This window comes from Saccoglossus kowalevskii, chromosome 14, assembly GCF_978046115.1.
Source record: "Saccoglossus kowalevskii chromosome 14, keSacKowa6.1, whole genome shotgun sequence".
Classification (NCBI taxonomy): domain Eukaryota; kingdom Metazoa; phylum Hemichordata; class Enteropneusta; family Harrimaniidae; genus Saccoglossus; species Saccoglossus kowalevskii.
This window is the reverse complement of record NC_140654.1, coordinates 8,389,965-8,405,130: the sequence shown is the minus strand read 5'-3', so window position 1 is coordinate 8,405,130 and position 15,166 is coordinate 8,389,965. Positions and strand designations below refer to the sequence as shown.

At 35.2% G+C, this 15,166-nt stretch overlaps 1 protein-coding gene across 1 annotated transcript in view; it reads right to left on the bottom strand.

Annotated features, from left to right (window-relative positions):
• LOC100367082 (E3 ubiquitin-protein ligase UBR5-like) overlaps window positions 1-15,166 on the bottom strand; it is a 57,706-nt gene that overhangs the window by 24,594 nt on the left and 17,946 nt on the right. The window contains exons 13-25 of the mRNA XM_085507853.1: window positions 14,595-14,706; window positions 13,604-13,874; window positions 10,271-10,404; window positions 9,741-9,857; window positions 9,225-9,336; window positions 8,710-8,864; window positions 7,975-8,169; window positions 6,842-6,923; window positions 6,479-6,601; window positions 4,622-4,835; window positions 3,991-4,163; window positions 3,013-3,217; window positions 513-768 (exon numbers count right to left, since the gene is read on the bottom strand). Coding sequence (XP_085363979.1) covers window positions 513-768; window positions 3,013-3,217; window positions 3,991-4,163; window positions 4,622-4,835; window positions 6,479-6,601; window positions 6,842-6,923; window positions 7,975-8,169; window positions 8,710-8,864; window positions 9,225-9,336; window positions 9,741-9,857; window positions 10,271-10,404; window positions 13,604-13,874; window positions 14,595-14,706 — 2,149 coding nt within the window. The remainder of the gene's footprint in view (window positions 1-512; window positions 769-3,012; window positions 3,218-3,990; window positions 4,164-4,621; window positions 4,836-6,478; window positions 6,602-6,841; window positions 6,924-7,974; window positions 8,170-8,709; window positions 8,865-9,224; window positions 9,337-9,740; window positions 9,858-10,270; window positions 10,405-13,603; window positions 13,875-14,594; window positions 14,707-15,166) is intronic.

The window sequence follows — 15,166 nt, the reverse complement described above, 5'->3', positions numbered from 1 at the left end:
ACAACACAGTGCATGTACTCACTTGATTGATATGTTCAGTTCCTGTCCAAGTAAAACTACATGTATCATTACAACACAGTGCATGTACTCACTTGATTGATATGCTCAGTTCCTGTCCAAGTATAATTACATGTATCATTACAACACAGTGCATGTACTCACTTGATTGATATGCTCAGTTCCTGTCCAAGTAAAACTACATGTATCATTACAACACAGTGCATGTACTCACTTGATTGATATGCTCAGTTCCTGTCCAAGTAAAACTACATGTATCATTACAACACAGTGCATGTACTCACTTGATTGATATGCTCAGTTCCTGTCCAAGTAAAACTACATGTATCATTACAACACAGTGCATGTACTCACTTGATTGATATGCTCAGTTCCAGTCCAAGTAAAACTACATGTATCATTACAACACAGTGCATGTACTCACTTGATTGATATGCTCAGTTCCTGTCCAAGTAAAACTACATGTATCATTACAACACAGTGCATGTACTCACTTGATTGATATGCTCAGTTCCTGTCCAAGTAAAACTACATGTATCATTACAACACAGTACATGTAACGGTGAATTATTCCAATTACTTCCTGCAGGGTATACCATTCTCATCTTAATTTCACTCTCTACTTCACTGTCTTTGCCATCACACTTTGTGTTCTTGGCTACTTGTTGTATAGTTTCCAGTAGAACCATAGCAGCTGCATAGGCCCTACCATTGACAGCAGCCATGAATGGTGTATTACCTTCGGCATCTCTGAGAAAGAAAGAAATTTGCAAATAGATGAGTAATTGAAATGGACGTGGGTTTACATATCATAAACTTGACTTGTATTACCAGTAATATGTGTTTTTGCGAGTTGAACCGAATTGAACCTGCGTGGTGAGTTACAGTTCAACCCCACAACATAATGATGCTGTTGTGGAGACCACTCGGCAGCAGTGGCGTGAAAGGCTGAGATAATGATGATGTGTTTTTGATTGTGGCACTGTGATTGATATTCAATTCAAATCAATTTGTAAGGTTCAGTCAGCTCAATTTAATTAAATTTTGAGAGACAATGCAGCTGTTTGACTTCCATGTGCGAAGCACAAAATGGGAGTCTTTGCAGTTAGTGTGTCTGTATGTGTATGTGTGTGTGTGCGTGTGTGTGTGTGTGTGTGTGTGTGTATGTGTGTATGTGTGTCCGACTGTTCCACTGCTATCTCAAGAACCATACATCGGTTTTTGATGAAACTTGGTGCATAGATGCTCTGGGCCAATGCGCAAATTTGATTAGGTTTTGGTAAAAATCCATGCTCGTTAATTACCTAATTTGCATGATAATTAGCTAATTTTTAGCTGTTCCATGACTGTTCCACTGATATCTAAACAACCACTCATTGGATTTTGATGAAACTTGGTACATAGATGCTCTGAACTAATGCTAGGTTTTTTATTAGTTTTTGGTAATAATCCGTGGATACTAATTACCTAATTTGCATAATGATTAGTCAATTTTCGGTTTTTCCAGTGATATCTCAAGTACTAATCATCACATTTCAATGAAACTTGGTACATAGATGTCATATGACACTGCACAGACCTGATAGTTTTTATGGTAATATCAGTACATATAATTACCTAATTTGCATAATTAATTAATTTTCAGCTTTTGATATAAGTAGTGAGCATTACATTTCAATGAAACTTGGTACTTACATACTCAAGGACTATGCAGAGATTGATTGTTTCGAAAAAATATTTGTGCATATTAATCACCTAATTTGCATAATTAGTTAATTTTCAGCTTTTCCACGGGTATCTCTAGTACTAATCATCGCATTTCAATGAAACTTGGTACATAGATCCTTTAGGACTATGCAGAGACCTGATTAGTTTCAGGGTAAATAATTGTGCATATTAATTACCTAATTTGCATAATTAATTTTCAGCTTTTCTACTGATATCTAAAGTACTAATCATCACATTTCAATGAATCTAGAATTATGCAGAGACCCAATTAGTTTTTGGTAAATATTTGTGCATATTAATCACCTAATTTGCATAATTAACCAATTTTCAACTTTCACACTGATATCTCAGGTACTAATCATCACATATCAATGAATGTTTATACATGGATGCTGTAGGACAATAGACAGATCTGGATAATTGTGGGTTAAAATCTGTACATATTAATTACCCAATTTGCATAATTAACCAATTTTAAGCTTTCACACTGATATCTAAAGTACTAATTTCCATTTTAATGAAACTTAGTACAAAGATGCTCTAGGAAAGCGTACAAACCTAATTAGTTTGGGGTAAAACTCTGTTCATATTATTTCCCTAATAAGCATAATAATTCATAATTTTTTGGTTCTAATCACATTTCAATTAAACTTGGTACATAGAGTTTGTGTTACATTGCGCAGACCTCATTAGTTTTACAATCAATTCTGTTCATGTTAATTTTCTGATTTGCATAATTAGTTTTCAGCTAAGTAATTTCAAATTATATTTAATGTGTCTCTAATACTCTCAGCACATGGGAGTTCTTTCTAAGCTTTCTTTGATTTTAATTTCATTCACTGGTGACATGGCCTCTAACTACATCTGACGAACTATCTATGCGAGTCCTGTTCAGATTTTGCATTAACAGCAACCAATCAAAACTCTTGTAAAGTCGCCTTTCTAGTGAGACATGCTTTCATTGTTTGTGTTCGAATGTGATGTCAATAATAATGTGATGTCCCAAATAAGTGACAAATGCTGATAACACTTTTTACAGAACAGCAAATTCTATCATTTTTGATGCCACATTTAGATGTATATATAGGGTATATATATAAAGGGTATTTCTATCATCACTTTGTTTTACATGTATTTTCACTTTCATGAAATGATATATTCACTGTTTCCTGTGTTAGACATATAAAAAAACACATTTCACATTTCATAAATCAATGACTCAACTGAACAATGTGCAAATATACCACTATAATATTGTTGACTTACTTTGATGACAGTAATTCCAGTAGATGTGGTTGTAAAACTGAAGATTCTGAGAGAAACTTCAGAATGAGGAAAGCATTGGCTTTTCTGTCCTCTACGGTGAGATTAATAGGCGCTGTCTGACCTACAAATGAACCAGGCGATGAGAAAGAGCTGGCAGACCCTGCCGTCGCTGCAGTTGTCAAACTCATACTATCTTCCTCATGATCTGAATAAAAACGTGAATGCAATTCTTTAATATCATGCAGTCTTTAAAAGTTATGTTCTATTAGTTGTGGATGCACACATGTAAATGAAGGTTCCGGTATGTCAATAGTCAAAATACTGTTAAATACTTAATTTTAGCTGGAATTAATATTCAATGAAAATACTTTTTGGTTGTTTTGCATCAATTTTATTTTTACTGATTTTTGAAAAATTAAATGTAAAATATAGGAAAAAAGGTGTATTCGCTGTATTTTGTTTTCACTGAATCAATCCTTCTGTGAAATTAGCGAAAATTAATTCCAAGCGAAAATAAAGTATTTTACAATAAGTTGTTATTTGAATACGGTTTATATGCACTTCTGTTAGAGATGAGCTTCTAATAGAGCAAATACAGTACTACCTTCTAGATTACCATTTATTTAGACAATATGACAATGAATGAAAATTATTCTTTGTTTCATTGTTATTTTACAATTTTTCACTTTTTCTGCGAATGCAACTTGATGTCAAAAGTACATGGCTAACAACATTGTTACTTAATTTGTTGAATTAAATTTAGTAAAACAAGGTGTTTACTGCGGGCATCAATATCAGGTATTCAGAGATGTTGTGTCAATACACAATATATAAGGACTGACATCACACACCAAAGAATACAACTGCACTGCTAGTATCTATACTTCAACCTCAATAAATATATAATTATATGCAATGACATGTATTTTATTTTCACCATGAATAATTATAACATTCAGGAGGAGTATGTATACCTACCAGAGTACAATGGTGGATCTGGTGGCCAATTAAGTGTTGGTAATGGGGGAGGTGGCGGATCTTGTGAGCCAGGATCTCTGCTTTCTTCCTGACCAATACCAAGACCACTACTACCACTAGCACCGGATCTACCAGCTGCAGTTGCTCTTCTCATCATCTCGCGCAGACTTATACTAGACCAATATATACAAAATACGCAGATTAACACATGTTTCAAGACATTGAACTTAAATTTTTTCGTTATTTTGAAACCAAATGAACGTACTCTCCCAATACCGACAGGGATTCTACTTTAAAAAAAAATAATTTTGTAAAAGTTGACTATAAAAATCGGATTTTGGTATGAGCAGTGACGTGTTAAACGCTGTGGACATATGTTACCTCTCATAAGAGACAATTTTAACATTCCAAAAGTGAGCGCAAATATTGTTTAAATACACCGTTTTAGTGCCAAATGTATAACGAAGTACATTTCCTTAAAAAACCTAAAGGCACATTTGGCAAATTTATATCAGCATTTTTGAAAATAGATATTACAGGGCAACCTCTTCCACATACAGGAAGAGATAAACTCCAGCTGACCAACAAACCAAGCCCAAGATATAAACTCATCATGATCATTGATACTCACCTTCTAGATGAACTTGACCCACTACCACTGGCATTATTAGCAGCTATTACATTAGCTATTGCATCCATGGCATTAGTGACAGCACTGATGTGACTACTAACATGGTCCAAAGCTGAACTAAGACTACTAATACCACTACTAGAACTACTACCAGCGGCTGCAGCAGATGCAGTAGTGGTAGATGTAGTAACAGGTGTCACATTCGATGAATTATCTGTTAACAGAAAACATAACAAATATGTTATTGCAATAAAATATGCAAAGTATTTCCTTTTAATGGTGTCAGTATTGGTGGTGGGATAACACATAGCTACACATGTGTGAATATTTACCTTTAATGGTGTCAGTATTGGTGGTGGGATAACACATAGCGACACATGTGTGAATATTTACCTTTAATGGTGTCAGTATTGGTGGTGGGATAACACATAGCTACACATGTGTGAATATTTACCTTTAATGGTGTCAGTATTGGTGGTGGGATAACACACAGCTACACATGTGTGAATATTTACCTTTAATGGTGTCAGTATTGGTGGTGGGATAACACATAGCGACACATGTGTGAATATTTACCTTTAATGGTGTCAGTATTGGTGGTGGGATAACACATAGCGACACATGTGTGAATATTTACCTTTAATGGTGTCAGTATTGGTGGTGGGATAACACATAGCTACACATGTGTGAATATTTACCTTTAATGGTGTCAGTATTGGTGGTGGGATAACACATAGCGACACATGTGTGAATATTTACCTTTAATGGTGTCAGTATTGGTGGTGGGATAACACATAGCTACACATGTGTGAATATTTACCTTTAATGGTGTCAGTATTGGTGGTGGGATAACACATAGCGACACATGTGTGAATATTTACCTTTAATGGTGTCAGTATTGGTGGTGGGATAACACACAGCTACACATGTGTGAATATTTACCTTTAATGGTGTCAGTATTGGTGGTGGGATAACACATAGCGACACATGTGTGAATATTTACCTTTAATGGTGTCAGTATTGGTGGTGGGATAACACACAGCTACACATGTGTGAATATTTACCTTTAATGGTGTCAGTATTGGTGGTGGGATAACACATAGCTACACATGTGTGAATATTTACCTTTAATGGTGTCAGTATTGGTGGTGGGATAACACATAGCGACACATGTGTGAATATTTACCTTTAATGGTGTCAGTATTGGTGGTGGGATAACACATAGCGACACATGTGTGAATATTTACCTTTAATGGTGTCAGTATTGGTGGTGGGATAACACATAGCTACACATGTGTGAATATTTACCTTTAATGGTGTCAGTATTGGTGGTGGGATAACACATAGCTACACATGTGTGAATATTTACCTTTAATGGTGTCAGTATTGGTGGTGGGATAACACATAGCTACACATGTGTGAATATTTACCTTTAATGGTGTCAGTATTGGTGGTGGGATAACACATAGCTACACATGTGTGAATATTTACCTTTAATGGTGTCAGTATTGGTGGTGGGATAACACATAGCTACACATGTGTGAATATTTACCTTTAATGGTGTCAGTATTGGTGGTGGGATAACACATAGCGACACATGTGTGAATATTTACCTTTAATGGTGTCAGTATTGGTGGTGGGATAACACATAGCGACACATGTGTGAATATTTACCTTTAATGGTGTCAGTATTGGTGGTGGGATAACACATAGCGACACATGTGTGAATATTTACCTTTAATGGTGTCAGTATTGGTGGTGGGATAACACATAGCGACACATGTGTGAATATTTACCTTTAATGGTGTCAGTATTGGTGGTGGGATAACACATAGCGACACATGTGTGAATATTTACCTTTAATGGTGTCAGTATTGGTGGTGGGATAACACATAGCGACACATGTGTGAATAATATTTCTATTTCCATCCGAGCATTCTTTTATTAATTGTTGTATTTTGGTTTCCTTGGATGCAGGATCTGAAATATAAACATAAATAATGTAACACTAAGTCGGATGACATGACTAGCTTTGTAGTTAACATTGTACCGCAAAAAATCTATAAGATGATTACTTTACATTGTTGCATATACAGAAACCATGTGATTGGTTGTCAGGGCAAACATTGTTTAATGCGTTAAACTTGTAGAGCAGTATCCCTAACAGCAGATTAGTGATTGGAAGATTGACAGTTAGATTTGAGATGATATTTAACTTACTTATCTCTTGATCTAAAGTTTGTAAATATAACCTAACAGCCTCGTAATCACACTTCAGAATGAAAGGAATCAACGATTGGATCTAGAGGAGAAAGCAGAAACATTTTGTACATTTATAACAATGTAATGTAGTCTACCCGATAAGACGACTTATCAAGAAGTTGGCAAAGCAAAAGTAGAAATATGCACATTTGCTTATGTTACAAGCTTTACATTTATTTAATAGTGCTTGGTTAAGACAGGTTTTACTGCTAAGGAATGGCCAAATGATGGCATTGTAAGGTTTCACTGGAAAAGATGTAGATGTGCAAGGGATTCAGAAAGCTGGTCAGTATTTATAAAAAAAAACACGATTCAATATACAAAGAGAAAATAATGGATTGTGTTTAAATGTTGGGAGAGTATTCAGCGTGGTAACATGCTTATACCCACTGATCAAAGACAACTTTCTTGAACAAAATCAGTCAAGGCATGTCTGAAAAATAGTAACAAGTCATGTGTATACTATTATTTTTGTCTTTGTCTCAAATTTTAAAAGATTTGGTTGAAGACACTGGTGAGGTTGAGACCACATGGTCAAAATAGCTCTGCTTGTATTTTAGAGCGCCTTTTCTCTGAGACCAGCATACCAAGTGTCAAAGCAATCAAGATGGTAATTTTCAAGAAGACAATAATAATGTTATTTTTTTTACCCAAAATGACAATTATAATGCCTAAAAATTGAAAATGTCATGAAATAAACAAGTTTGACAAAGGCCTACAAATTGGTACCTACATACGAAATATTAAAGCAATTGAGCTAGTAGTTTTCAAGAAGAAGTCAAAAATAACAAGAAAAAAACAACAATCATCCTGTGAAAAATTCACAACTGTTTGTAGATACCTTTATTTTGTAATCAAACACAGGAATAATATTGTTATAATTCCATCTGCCACAATTCTCTCAAATTTAATTATATCACATGTTTGATGGTCTATATTCATACTAAGCGAGTAGTCAGCTTAGGAAATAACTCCCACAACTCGATTGATGATGGGTAGATACAATAACCACTTGTACTATACCAGGCTAAGAGTGCACATAATAGATATAGAAGATGAAAATTAAATTGTGAAAAAAGTCTCAATTTTACCTGTAATGCCATAACAATAATGGCAGCTCTATTTTTGAGTATTCCACTAATGGTGTTAATCATATGGTAAGTACCAACTCCCATACACTGTACTGGTGGCATATCTAACCATATTGGATCACGTACACCACCTACGGCATCCTTAGCTAGCGGATATATAGCACCGTTACCGTCTTGTAATACACTACATGTGTCCTGTGAATAGAAAACACCAGTAATCAGAGTAGCCAGACAACATTTGAGAATATAAGCTAGAAATATCGTAAGTATTTGTTATGCAACATGCATAGACCTGAAATTCAAAAGAGCTCATATATAGAAATGCATTTAAATTCGAAAATTGTGATATTAGTTATTGTATTAGACACACATACCTGCATATACACATTTTCTATTAATCAAGCTCTCTCGTGACAAAGCACTTCTATGATGTTAATGTCTGATACAAAACCATTCAAAATGTCAATATCGTTTTGAACTGTATTTAGTTCATCAATAAAGACTATGATTGATTTTAATATATCGTAGATGAATAGCGACCACACAATCGCAGAGTGGTCAATTTAATTTACATTGCCTTCACTCGTGTACATCATTTTGAAGGTACAGAGGTGCATATGCCAGTAGAAGACTCCATTTATAGGAATGGTATACTCAACTGAGATCTGATTTTTCAAAAATTTAAATTATGAGAGAATAAGCATTTGAAGACAAAGAAATATTGGACTATCTCACCTGACCAGCTGTGTGGAGAGATACATTTTTGTCATTCTGTCCAAGAAATCCATTTATCTCGGTCGGAAATAAACTTTCACTTTCTATCTTGCCAGAACCAACTTCGCACACTACCAGCTTGAGGCTTGAACCCACTTTTAACACCACATGTACTCCTGAAAACAAGATGTATTCATTGAGATTAGCATGTCAACCTCACATAAGATTACAATGATTGCACTCCAGTCCAACAGTATGCAAATATGACATGGTACTCATGAGAAGAGCTGCTTGTCAAGATTGTGTTACATGTATTTACTTTTTGATGCTGCGGAATCCTACTTCAAATCTGAACAAAATGAAAAATAGAAGCAAAAAGGCCGAACTTGTTGAGGATTTTGCTCCATTAGCAGTGCATTTTCAATAGTAATTCACCAAAAATGCTGTATTCTGTAAATCATAAGATATTACTTATTTTGAGCATCTCAGATATTACACATTGAAATGAACTGAAATTACACACAGTCACTACTAACCCCTTGCATCAACAGCTACAGCTAGGATATGGGCATTCTCTGGTAATATTATCTTTTTTGGTGTACGCTGGAAACACTCTGGTATCTTGGGAGAAGTGCCTGATTTTACAACCTGGGTAAAAGAACAATAGATATTATAGTGAAATGTGAACCTGTACATGTGATAATGATAATTACAGTCAATAATCATATGATATTGTCATCGTAGTTTAAAGCTGGTAGTGTTATAAATTACTAAAATATTTCTACAAATATCCATGAGATTATGTAAATGGTTTAATTGTGTGCTAACATGGTTGGCTATAGTGTTCAATCACAAGTAAACAAGACATGAGCAGATACAGTATGTGCCAGATTAGTACAAAGGACAGAACCGTGAGAGTAGATAGGAATACTTTGATGGTTGAATGATACAGTACTGTAGTAAGTGATAGAGTAAACCAGTAACATAAAAATCAAGGTCAAGCTAATGTGTGTTGCTCTATCAAGGTTTACTTTAGAGATGGTTAATATTACCTGTAGTTGGTCTAATCTTAATAATCTACAATCTTGTAATAACGATAATGGATCTTCAGAGCCGCTAGCTTGACTATCTCGGGTTGGAAAACGAACAGCTGCGTATTCACCATCAACCTACAATAAGAAAATGTGACATATTAAATATATTTTAAAGGAAGTGCTTGGTGCATAAAATTGTAATCATGATTCAAAGCACTATAAGGTACTACATGCTTAGATTGGAGAAACAAGACAATGCAGGTCTTGAAAAACTTTGAGTCAAACGTAATATAGGTACAGTTTGGTACTAGCAAGGAGTGCAAAGCAAAGCAATACTAGTTACTCACAGCAAAGCAGATGGTCATGGTTGAAAGTGTGGTGTGTACATAATAGATACTGTCATTAGCTTAAACCAGTCTACATATTAAAAGCATAGGTAGTCCTACAACTGAAGTGAACACCAAGTTCTACACTGAATTAATCATCTCACGGCTATTTCACTACAGAAAGATTGCAGGGTAGTCATAGATGCAAGATGACATGTTTACCTTCAGAACTTTTCCAACGGGTGCATTTTTCACATCTTCAACAAAAACCACATCTTTCAATGGCCAGTTTTCTTCATCTGACTTGTCATTGACTTCTTTAATTGGTGACGGTGCAGATCTCTTACTACCCCTTCCTGGAAACACAATTGAAAGTTGTTAGGTAACAGAAAAACTTATCTAAACTTAATCCTGTTTATTTAAGAAATATGTCTAAACTGTTTACCATCCCTTCTATATGAACTTATATGCTTTTAAGGTAGCGGAATAGTTTTTTGGGCACTTTTCACATTTTTTTTTGAAAATCACAAGCATAGCTCCATAAGGCATGCCACATACATTAGTGTATTTATTTTATTGAAAAAATAATATCTTGTACAAGTAAACTGGTTTTTTCCTTGTGTGCAAACAAATACCCAAGTTTTTTGTTTATCCAGTGTACACCCCATGAGTGCTTCTCATTAATATTCATGGTTAACAAACATAACTGAACTGGGGCTAAGCTATTTACAAACAACTGATAAGATATCTGTTCGTAGTTTACACACAGCTGATAAGATGTGTGCACTGCTTCGTTTCAAGAGGAGGAAGCTGTACAGCAAAAACAAAAACAAAAAACACTTTCGAAACACAACAAATTTTGTATAAACAAAATAGTACATGAGTGTATCACATGTTACCGGATTTTGCCATAAATTCGCCCGGGCCGTTTAACGGCAGTTTGGTATTTTTTAAGATTTTTTTAAAAATATTTTGGGAAGACAAATTTATGTTCTAAATGTTATTTTAATAAATCTGTTGTCAAAATAAAAGTACAATGTCACAGTTGGAGATTTTTTTTTTTTTTTTATTTCTGTTTGATACATTATATGCTTTTTAGGATCAGATCGGGGGGCCTTGACCCTTACCGAGTTCCGTGTTGATTGACATTCAACGAGATCCGAATTTTTAATTTGATGGCTGGTTTGAATATATCCACTTTTACAGTGATCAATATAAGCGTTTGGAAATAGCATAATTATATTGCGTGAGTGAAAGAAGCCAGTGAAACAGCGTGTTCTATTTATTTCTAACGCGCGTGGTCGGCGTCTTTGATTGCGATTGTTTTGTATTTTTGTCTTCGAAATGTATCACTCGCTGCGTTTTTTTTTTTGGGTCACGTCTCGCAACTGAAAGTCCAAGCTGACTTTGTTTTGGCTGTAAAACTAAAAGCCCCCAACGTCGGATTCGTCAGCGTCATTCACAAATACTTGAAGGGCATCTGTGATATCTTCACCTTCAATCTGTCTTCGTCTAAAAAGTCAAATTCGTCATCTTCTTCTCCACAGTTAGCTTCCCCAGCTAACACCTCTTGAAGTTTGCTGTTCAGTAATTTACTTTCATTGACTCCACCGTCAGTCACAGCAGTTTTCGTTTCCTCAACGTCGGTACTCACAATGGTAAAGGATGTTTTCCAAGATAGTACGACGTATTCAATGCGTAAGTGTGAATTATAAACAGACCAGAAAAGTCCGGTTAAAGCAACAAAAAGACGACAAAAAGACACTTTGAAGCCCCGTCATAGCCATAACAAGAAACCACGTGGGGTTGTTTAGTGTCTGTCAATATTTTAGAACACTGCATTTTCATTGGTCGAATTACGTTGAAAGAGTCGTCAATTGAAACAAATATTACAGTCTGTTGACAGTGATTGATCACTGTTATCATCATGAGAAAAAAGAGTTATCCGCAATATACTTGCTGTTGGGGAGCCACACTACGGTAGCTTCCTTTGCCGAGATCGCCAGAATCTTCACGATAAAGTGGCAAGTTTAAAACTTGATGCAGCACAATTATTTGCGAACATAATGGACTTGAATTTAGCTGATGGTGGTTGTTACTATCTTAAAATAAAATAAAACCAAAGTCCGACGTACCTGCAAAAAGAGTGCATGTAAATGTGCTGTAAGACGAACACTTTGGTAAGGAGGGGCAGTGTTTCCTTCGAATTTGTCTGAAAATCGCTTTAGGCTTATTCAGGTAAAATGAAAACTCAACTTGTACGAACACTACAAAAGGTCCCTCCCGAAAATAACAAGTCCAACAAAAACGGCCTCGTCGGATGATGATTTACAATATTTTCGTGTTTAAATTTACTCTGCATTTCTTCCAATTCCACACATAAAAAAACTTACCCCACAGCCGTCATTCCATTTTCTTATTCTACCGTAATCTGCGCAATTTGCTCGCGGGAGTCTGATAATTATTGTCGGAAAGTGTTCTTGTGTCTCTAAAAGACTTTGAAACTTGTGGAATACTCAAGAAAATAAGTTTGCAAATAAAACGACCCAAACATAAATACGCTATGTTGACAAACACTTCAACTGCCCAGTGTAGTATTTGTGTTGTTTGCTACCTGCAAACAGAACCGCCCACTTTGCATAATCCCAGCTGTAATGAATGACGTCACCGTTCGTTATCAGCACAGACAGTGTCAAAACTCCATAGCGTGAAAGAAAACGGTAAAAATACAGTTTTTTCACAGACATAAATGTCGAATCATGATTTTTTCTGAAAACAACCTTCAAGGTAATTTATTTACTGCCAATCTATATAATTGTTGCTGCTAAAACGGGAGTTAACCTTGATTGAAGTTTAAAATCATAAAAGTGCCGATTTCTCGGTGTTCGATTTCTGGCAATTGCCGTTGACCTAATTTTAAATGGCGTTTCAATGAGTAGCGCTACGATGTCGCCGTTTGGCTTTCCGTACTCTCGAATATGTTGGCTTCGTATCCGTATTTACATTTTTGCGAAATTCTATCGCGTATTTTCACAAACCTCGCGCAAACCACCGGTATACACTAACTTCAACACCAAAAAACGTGCTTGAAATTTTCCATTTTCGGAGAGGAAAAAAAAACTTAATTTAAAAAATAGAAATACGGATTTAAACTTCATGACCTTTGCTTCAAAACAGTGTAAAGTTTTTGGCCGCATGCATGACCGTAGAGCTGACATTTAAAAATGTATTCACGTTAGTTAATTATCAGCCGCGCCGATTTTCAGAATCACGTGACGCTAAAACAAACACAGTGTTCACAAAATATTAATAATAGAAAAGTACAAGTCAAGGGCTTTCCAAACATATATAGATTGTATAGGTTCTTGTAAAATTTACTCCGATTATAGATGTTTACATTTTCCATGCCAAAAAACTATCTCGCTACCTTAAAACAATTCTTTAAGTCCTCTCTTCTGTAGATTTCAAAGCACTATGAAAGTAGGTAGACTATATGAAAAAGAATTCACACTACATGTCATAGTTTCTAATGATTAATATGACCCTTGTACTTACTAAGAGATGATGCACTGGATACAATTGATACATCACTACAAGTAGAAGCCGGGGAAGGAGGTGGTCCCATTTCAGTTTTAATCTCATTTTTATTCTCCGGTTTACTTTCAGTCTTCTTCTCCTCTGGCTTATCATTAAACCTGATTTTGAATCGACAAATTTCAGACAGGTTCCAAGCGGATTCCTGGAGCTCCCCAACTTTAGGCATGCCACCAACGACTGTGAAAGCCAGTGCACCAGAATGAAATAAAGGCTTACTGATGAGGCAAACCTGAAAAAAGAATTGTTATTACTGTGAAAAGAGATTGCAGTGATGATATAGGAAATATTTGGGGAGGGTATAGTACTAAGGACATATCCCCTTCATAATTGTAAAGATTGCCATATGATGCAACTTTTCAGATTTATTTTACGAGCAGAAGTAACATTTCTGAACTGAAATATCAAAGTAACTTTGCAGACATACTTCTTAAACATGTTATTTCTACGACAGAGCAAGTAAATCAAACACTAAAGCAAATCGAAGGATTATAATCATGATATCTCAATAATCAGTAATTGTTAGTTGCTACAGTATTCTCCTCAGCTAACAGCCAAAGAAAAGTATTCAGCAAGTATGTTATTTTTGTGGCCAAGCATGGTAAAACAGCCAAGCTTAAAAGAATTGGGAAGAAAACTGTGTTACACTTATAACTTGATAGTAACATTATGCTAGAGTAAACTATTTTTTTTTTAAAACAGCAGTCTAAAGTTTCCAGTGCCAAAGTCAACATTAGACACTATCCACAAAACAGTTTTCTTTATATCGGTAGTCTCATTTTTTGACCAAATACTAGAAGTACCGGTAATGTCACATTTTGTTTCTTTGGTCCAAAATTAAGATAGAATTAAGTGAAAATCACAGAAAATGTGAACAAATCTAACCCATTATGAGCAAAAAAAATTTGGTGTTCAAGGGGTCAGTTAAAGTGATCTACTTGATGGCACTTACCTGAGTTCCTACTACTATGTTTGATTTACTACTGCTACTGACTCGTGGTTTCTTGGACTTGGTACGAGTTTTCTCTAAAATTTTCTTCCTCTGAGTGAACGGTAGTACCCCCCTAAAAAAATAACTAAACATAATTAATGCAAAGTCTTGCCAATATATTAAGTGAAAAGGATTACTGAACCACAGTCAGGAACCTAACAAATCACACATATTTGCATTATCCCTCACTCTAAAAAAATAGGTATCACATTTTGGCATGTATTTGCCATCTCTTACTCAGCTCATCAATGAGACTTGGATTCTAAAACAGAACACAACTATGGCTGTGTCACAGTTTCCTCCAAATAAATACAAATGCAAGGTGATATTTTAGCTACAACAGTTAATGTATTGACATGAGACTAGCCCACAGACCAACAACCAAATGTTTTAGTATTGATGGTACAGCTATCATGGCTGGGCCTAAATTATATGATTTTACTGGCATAATTGCTGGTGAAAACACTTCTGACACAGGAAGTTATTCACTTAGATTCTTGAAAGTAAAAAAAAAAAATAATAACCAAACTAAT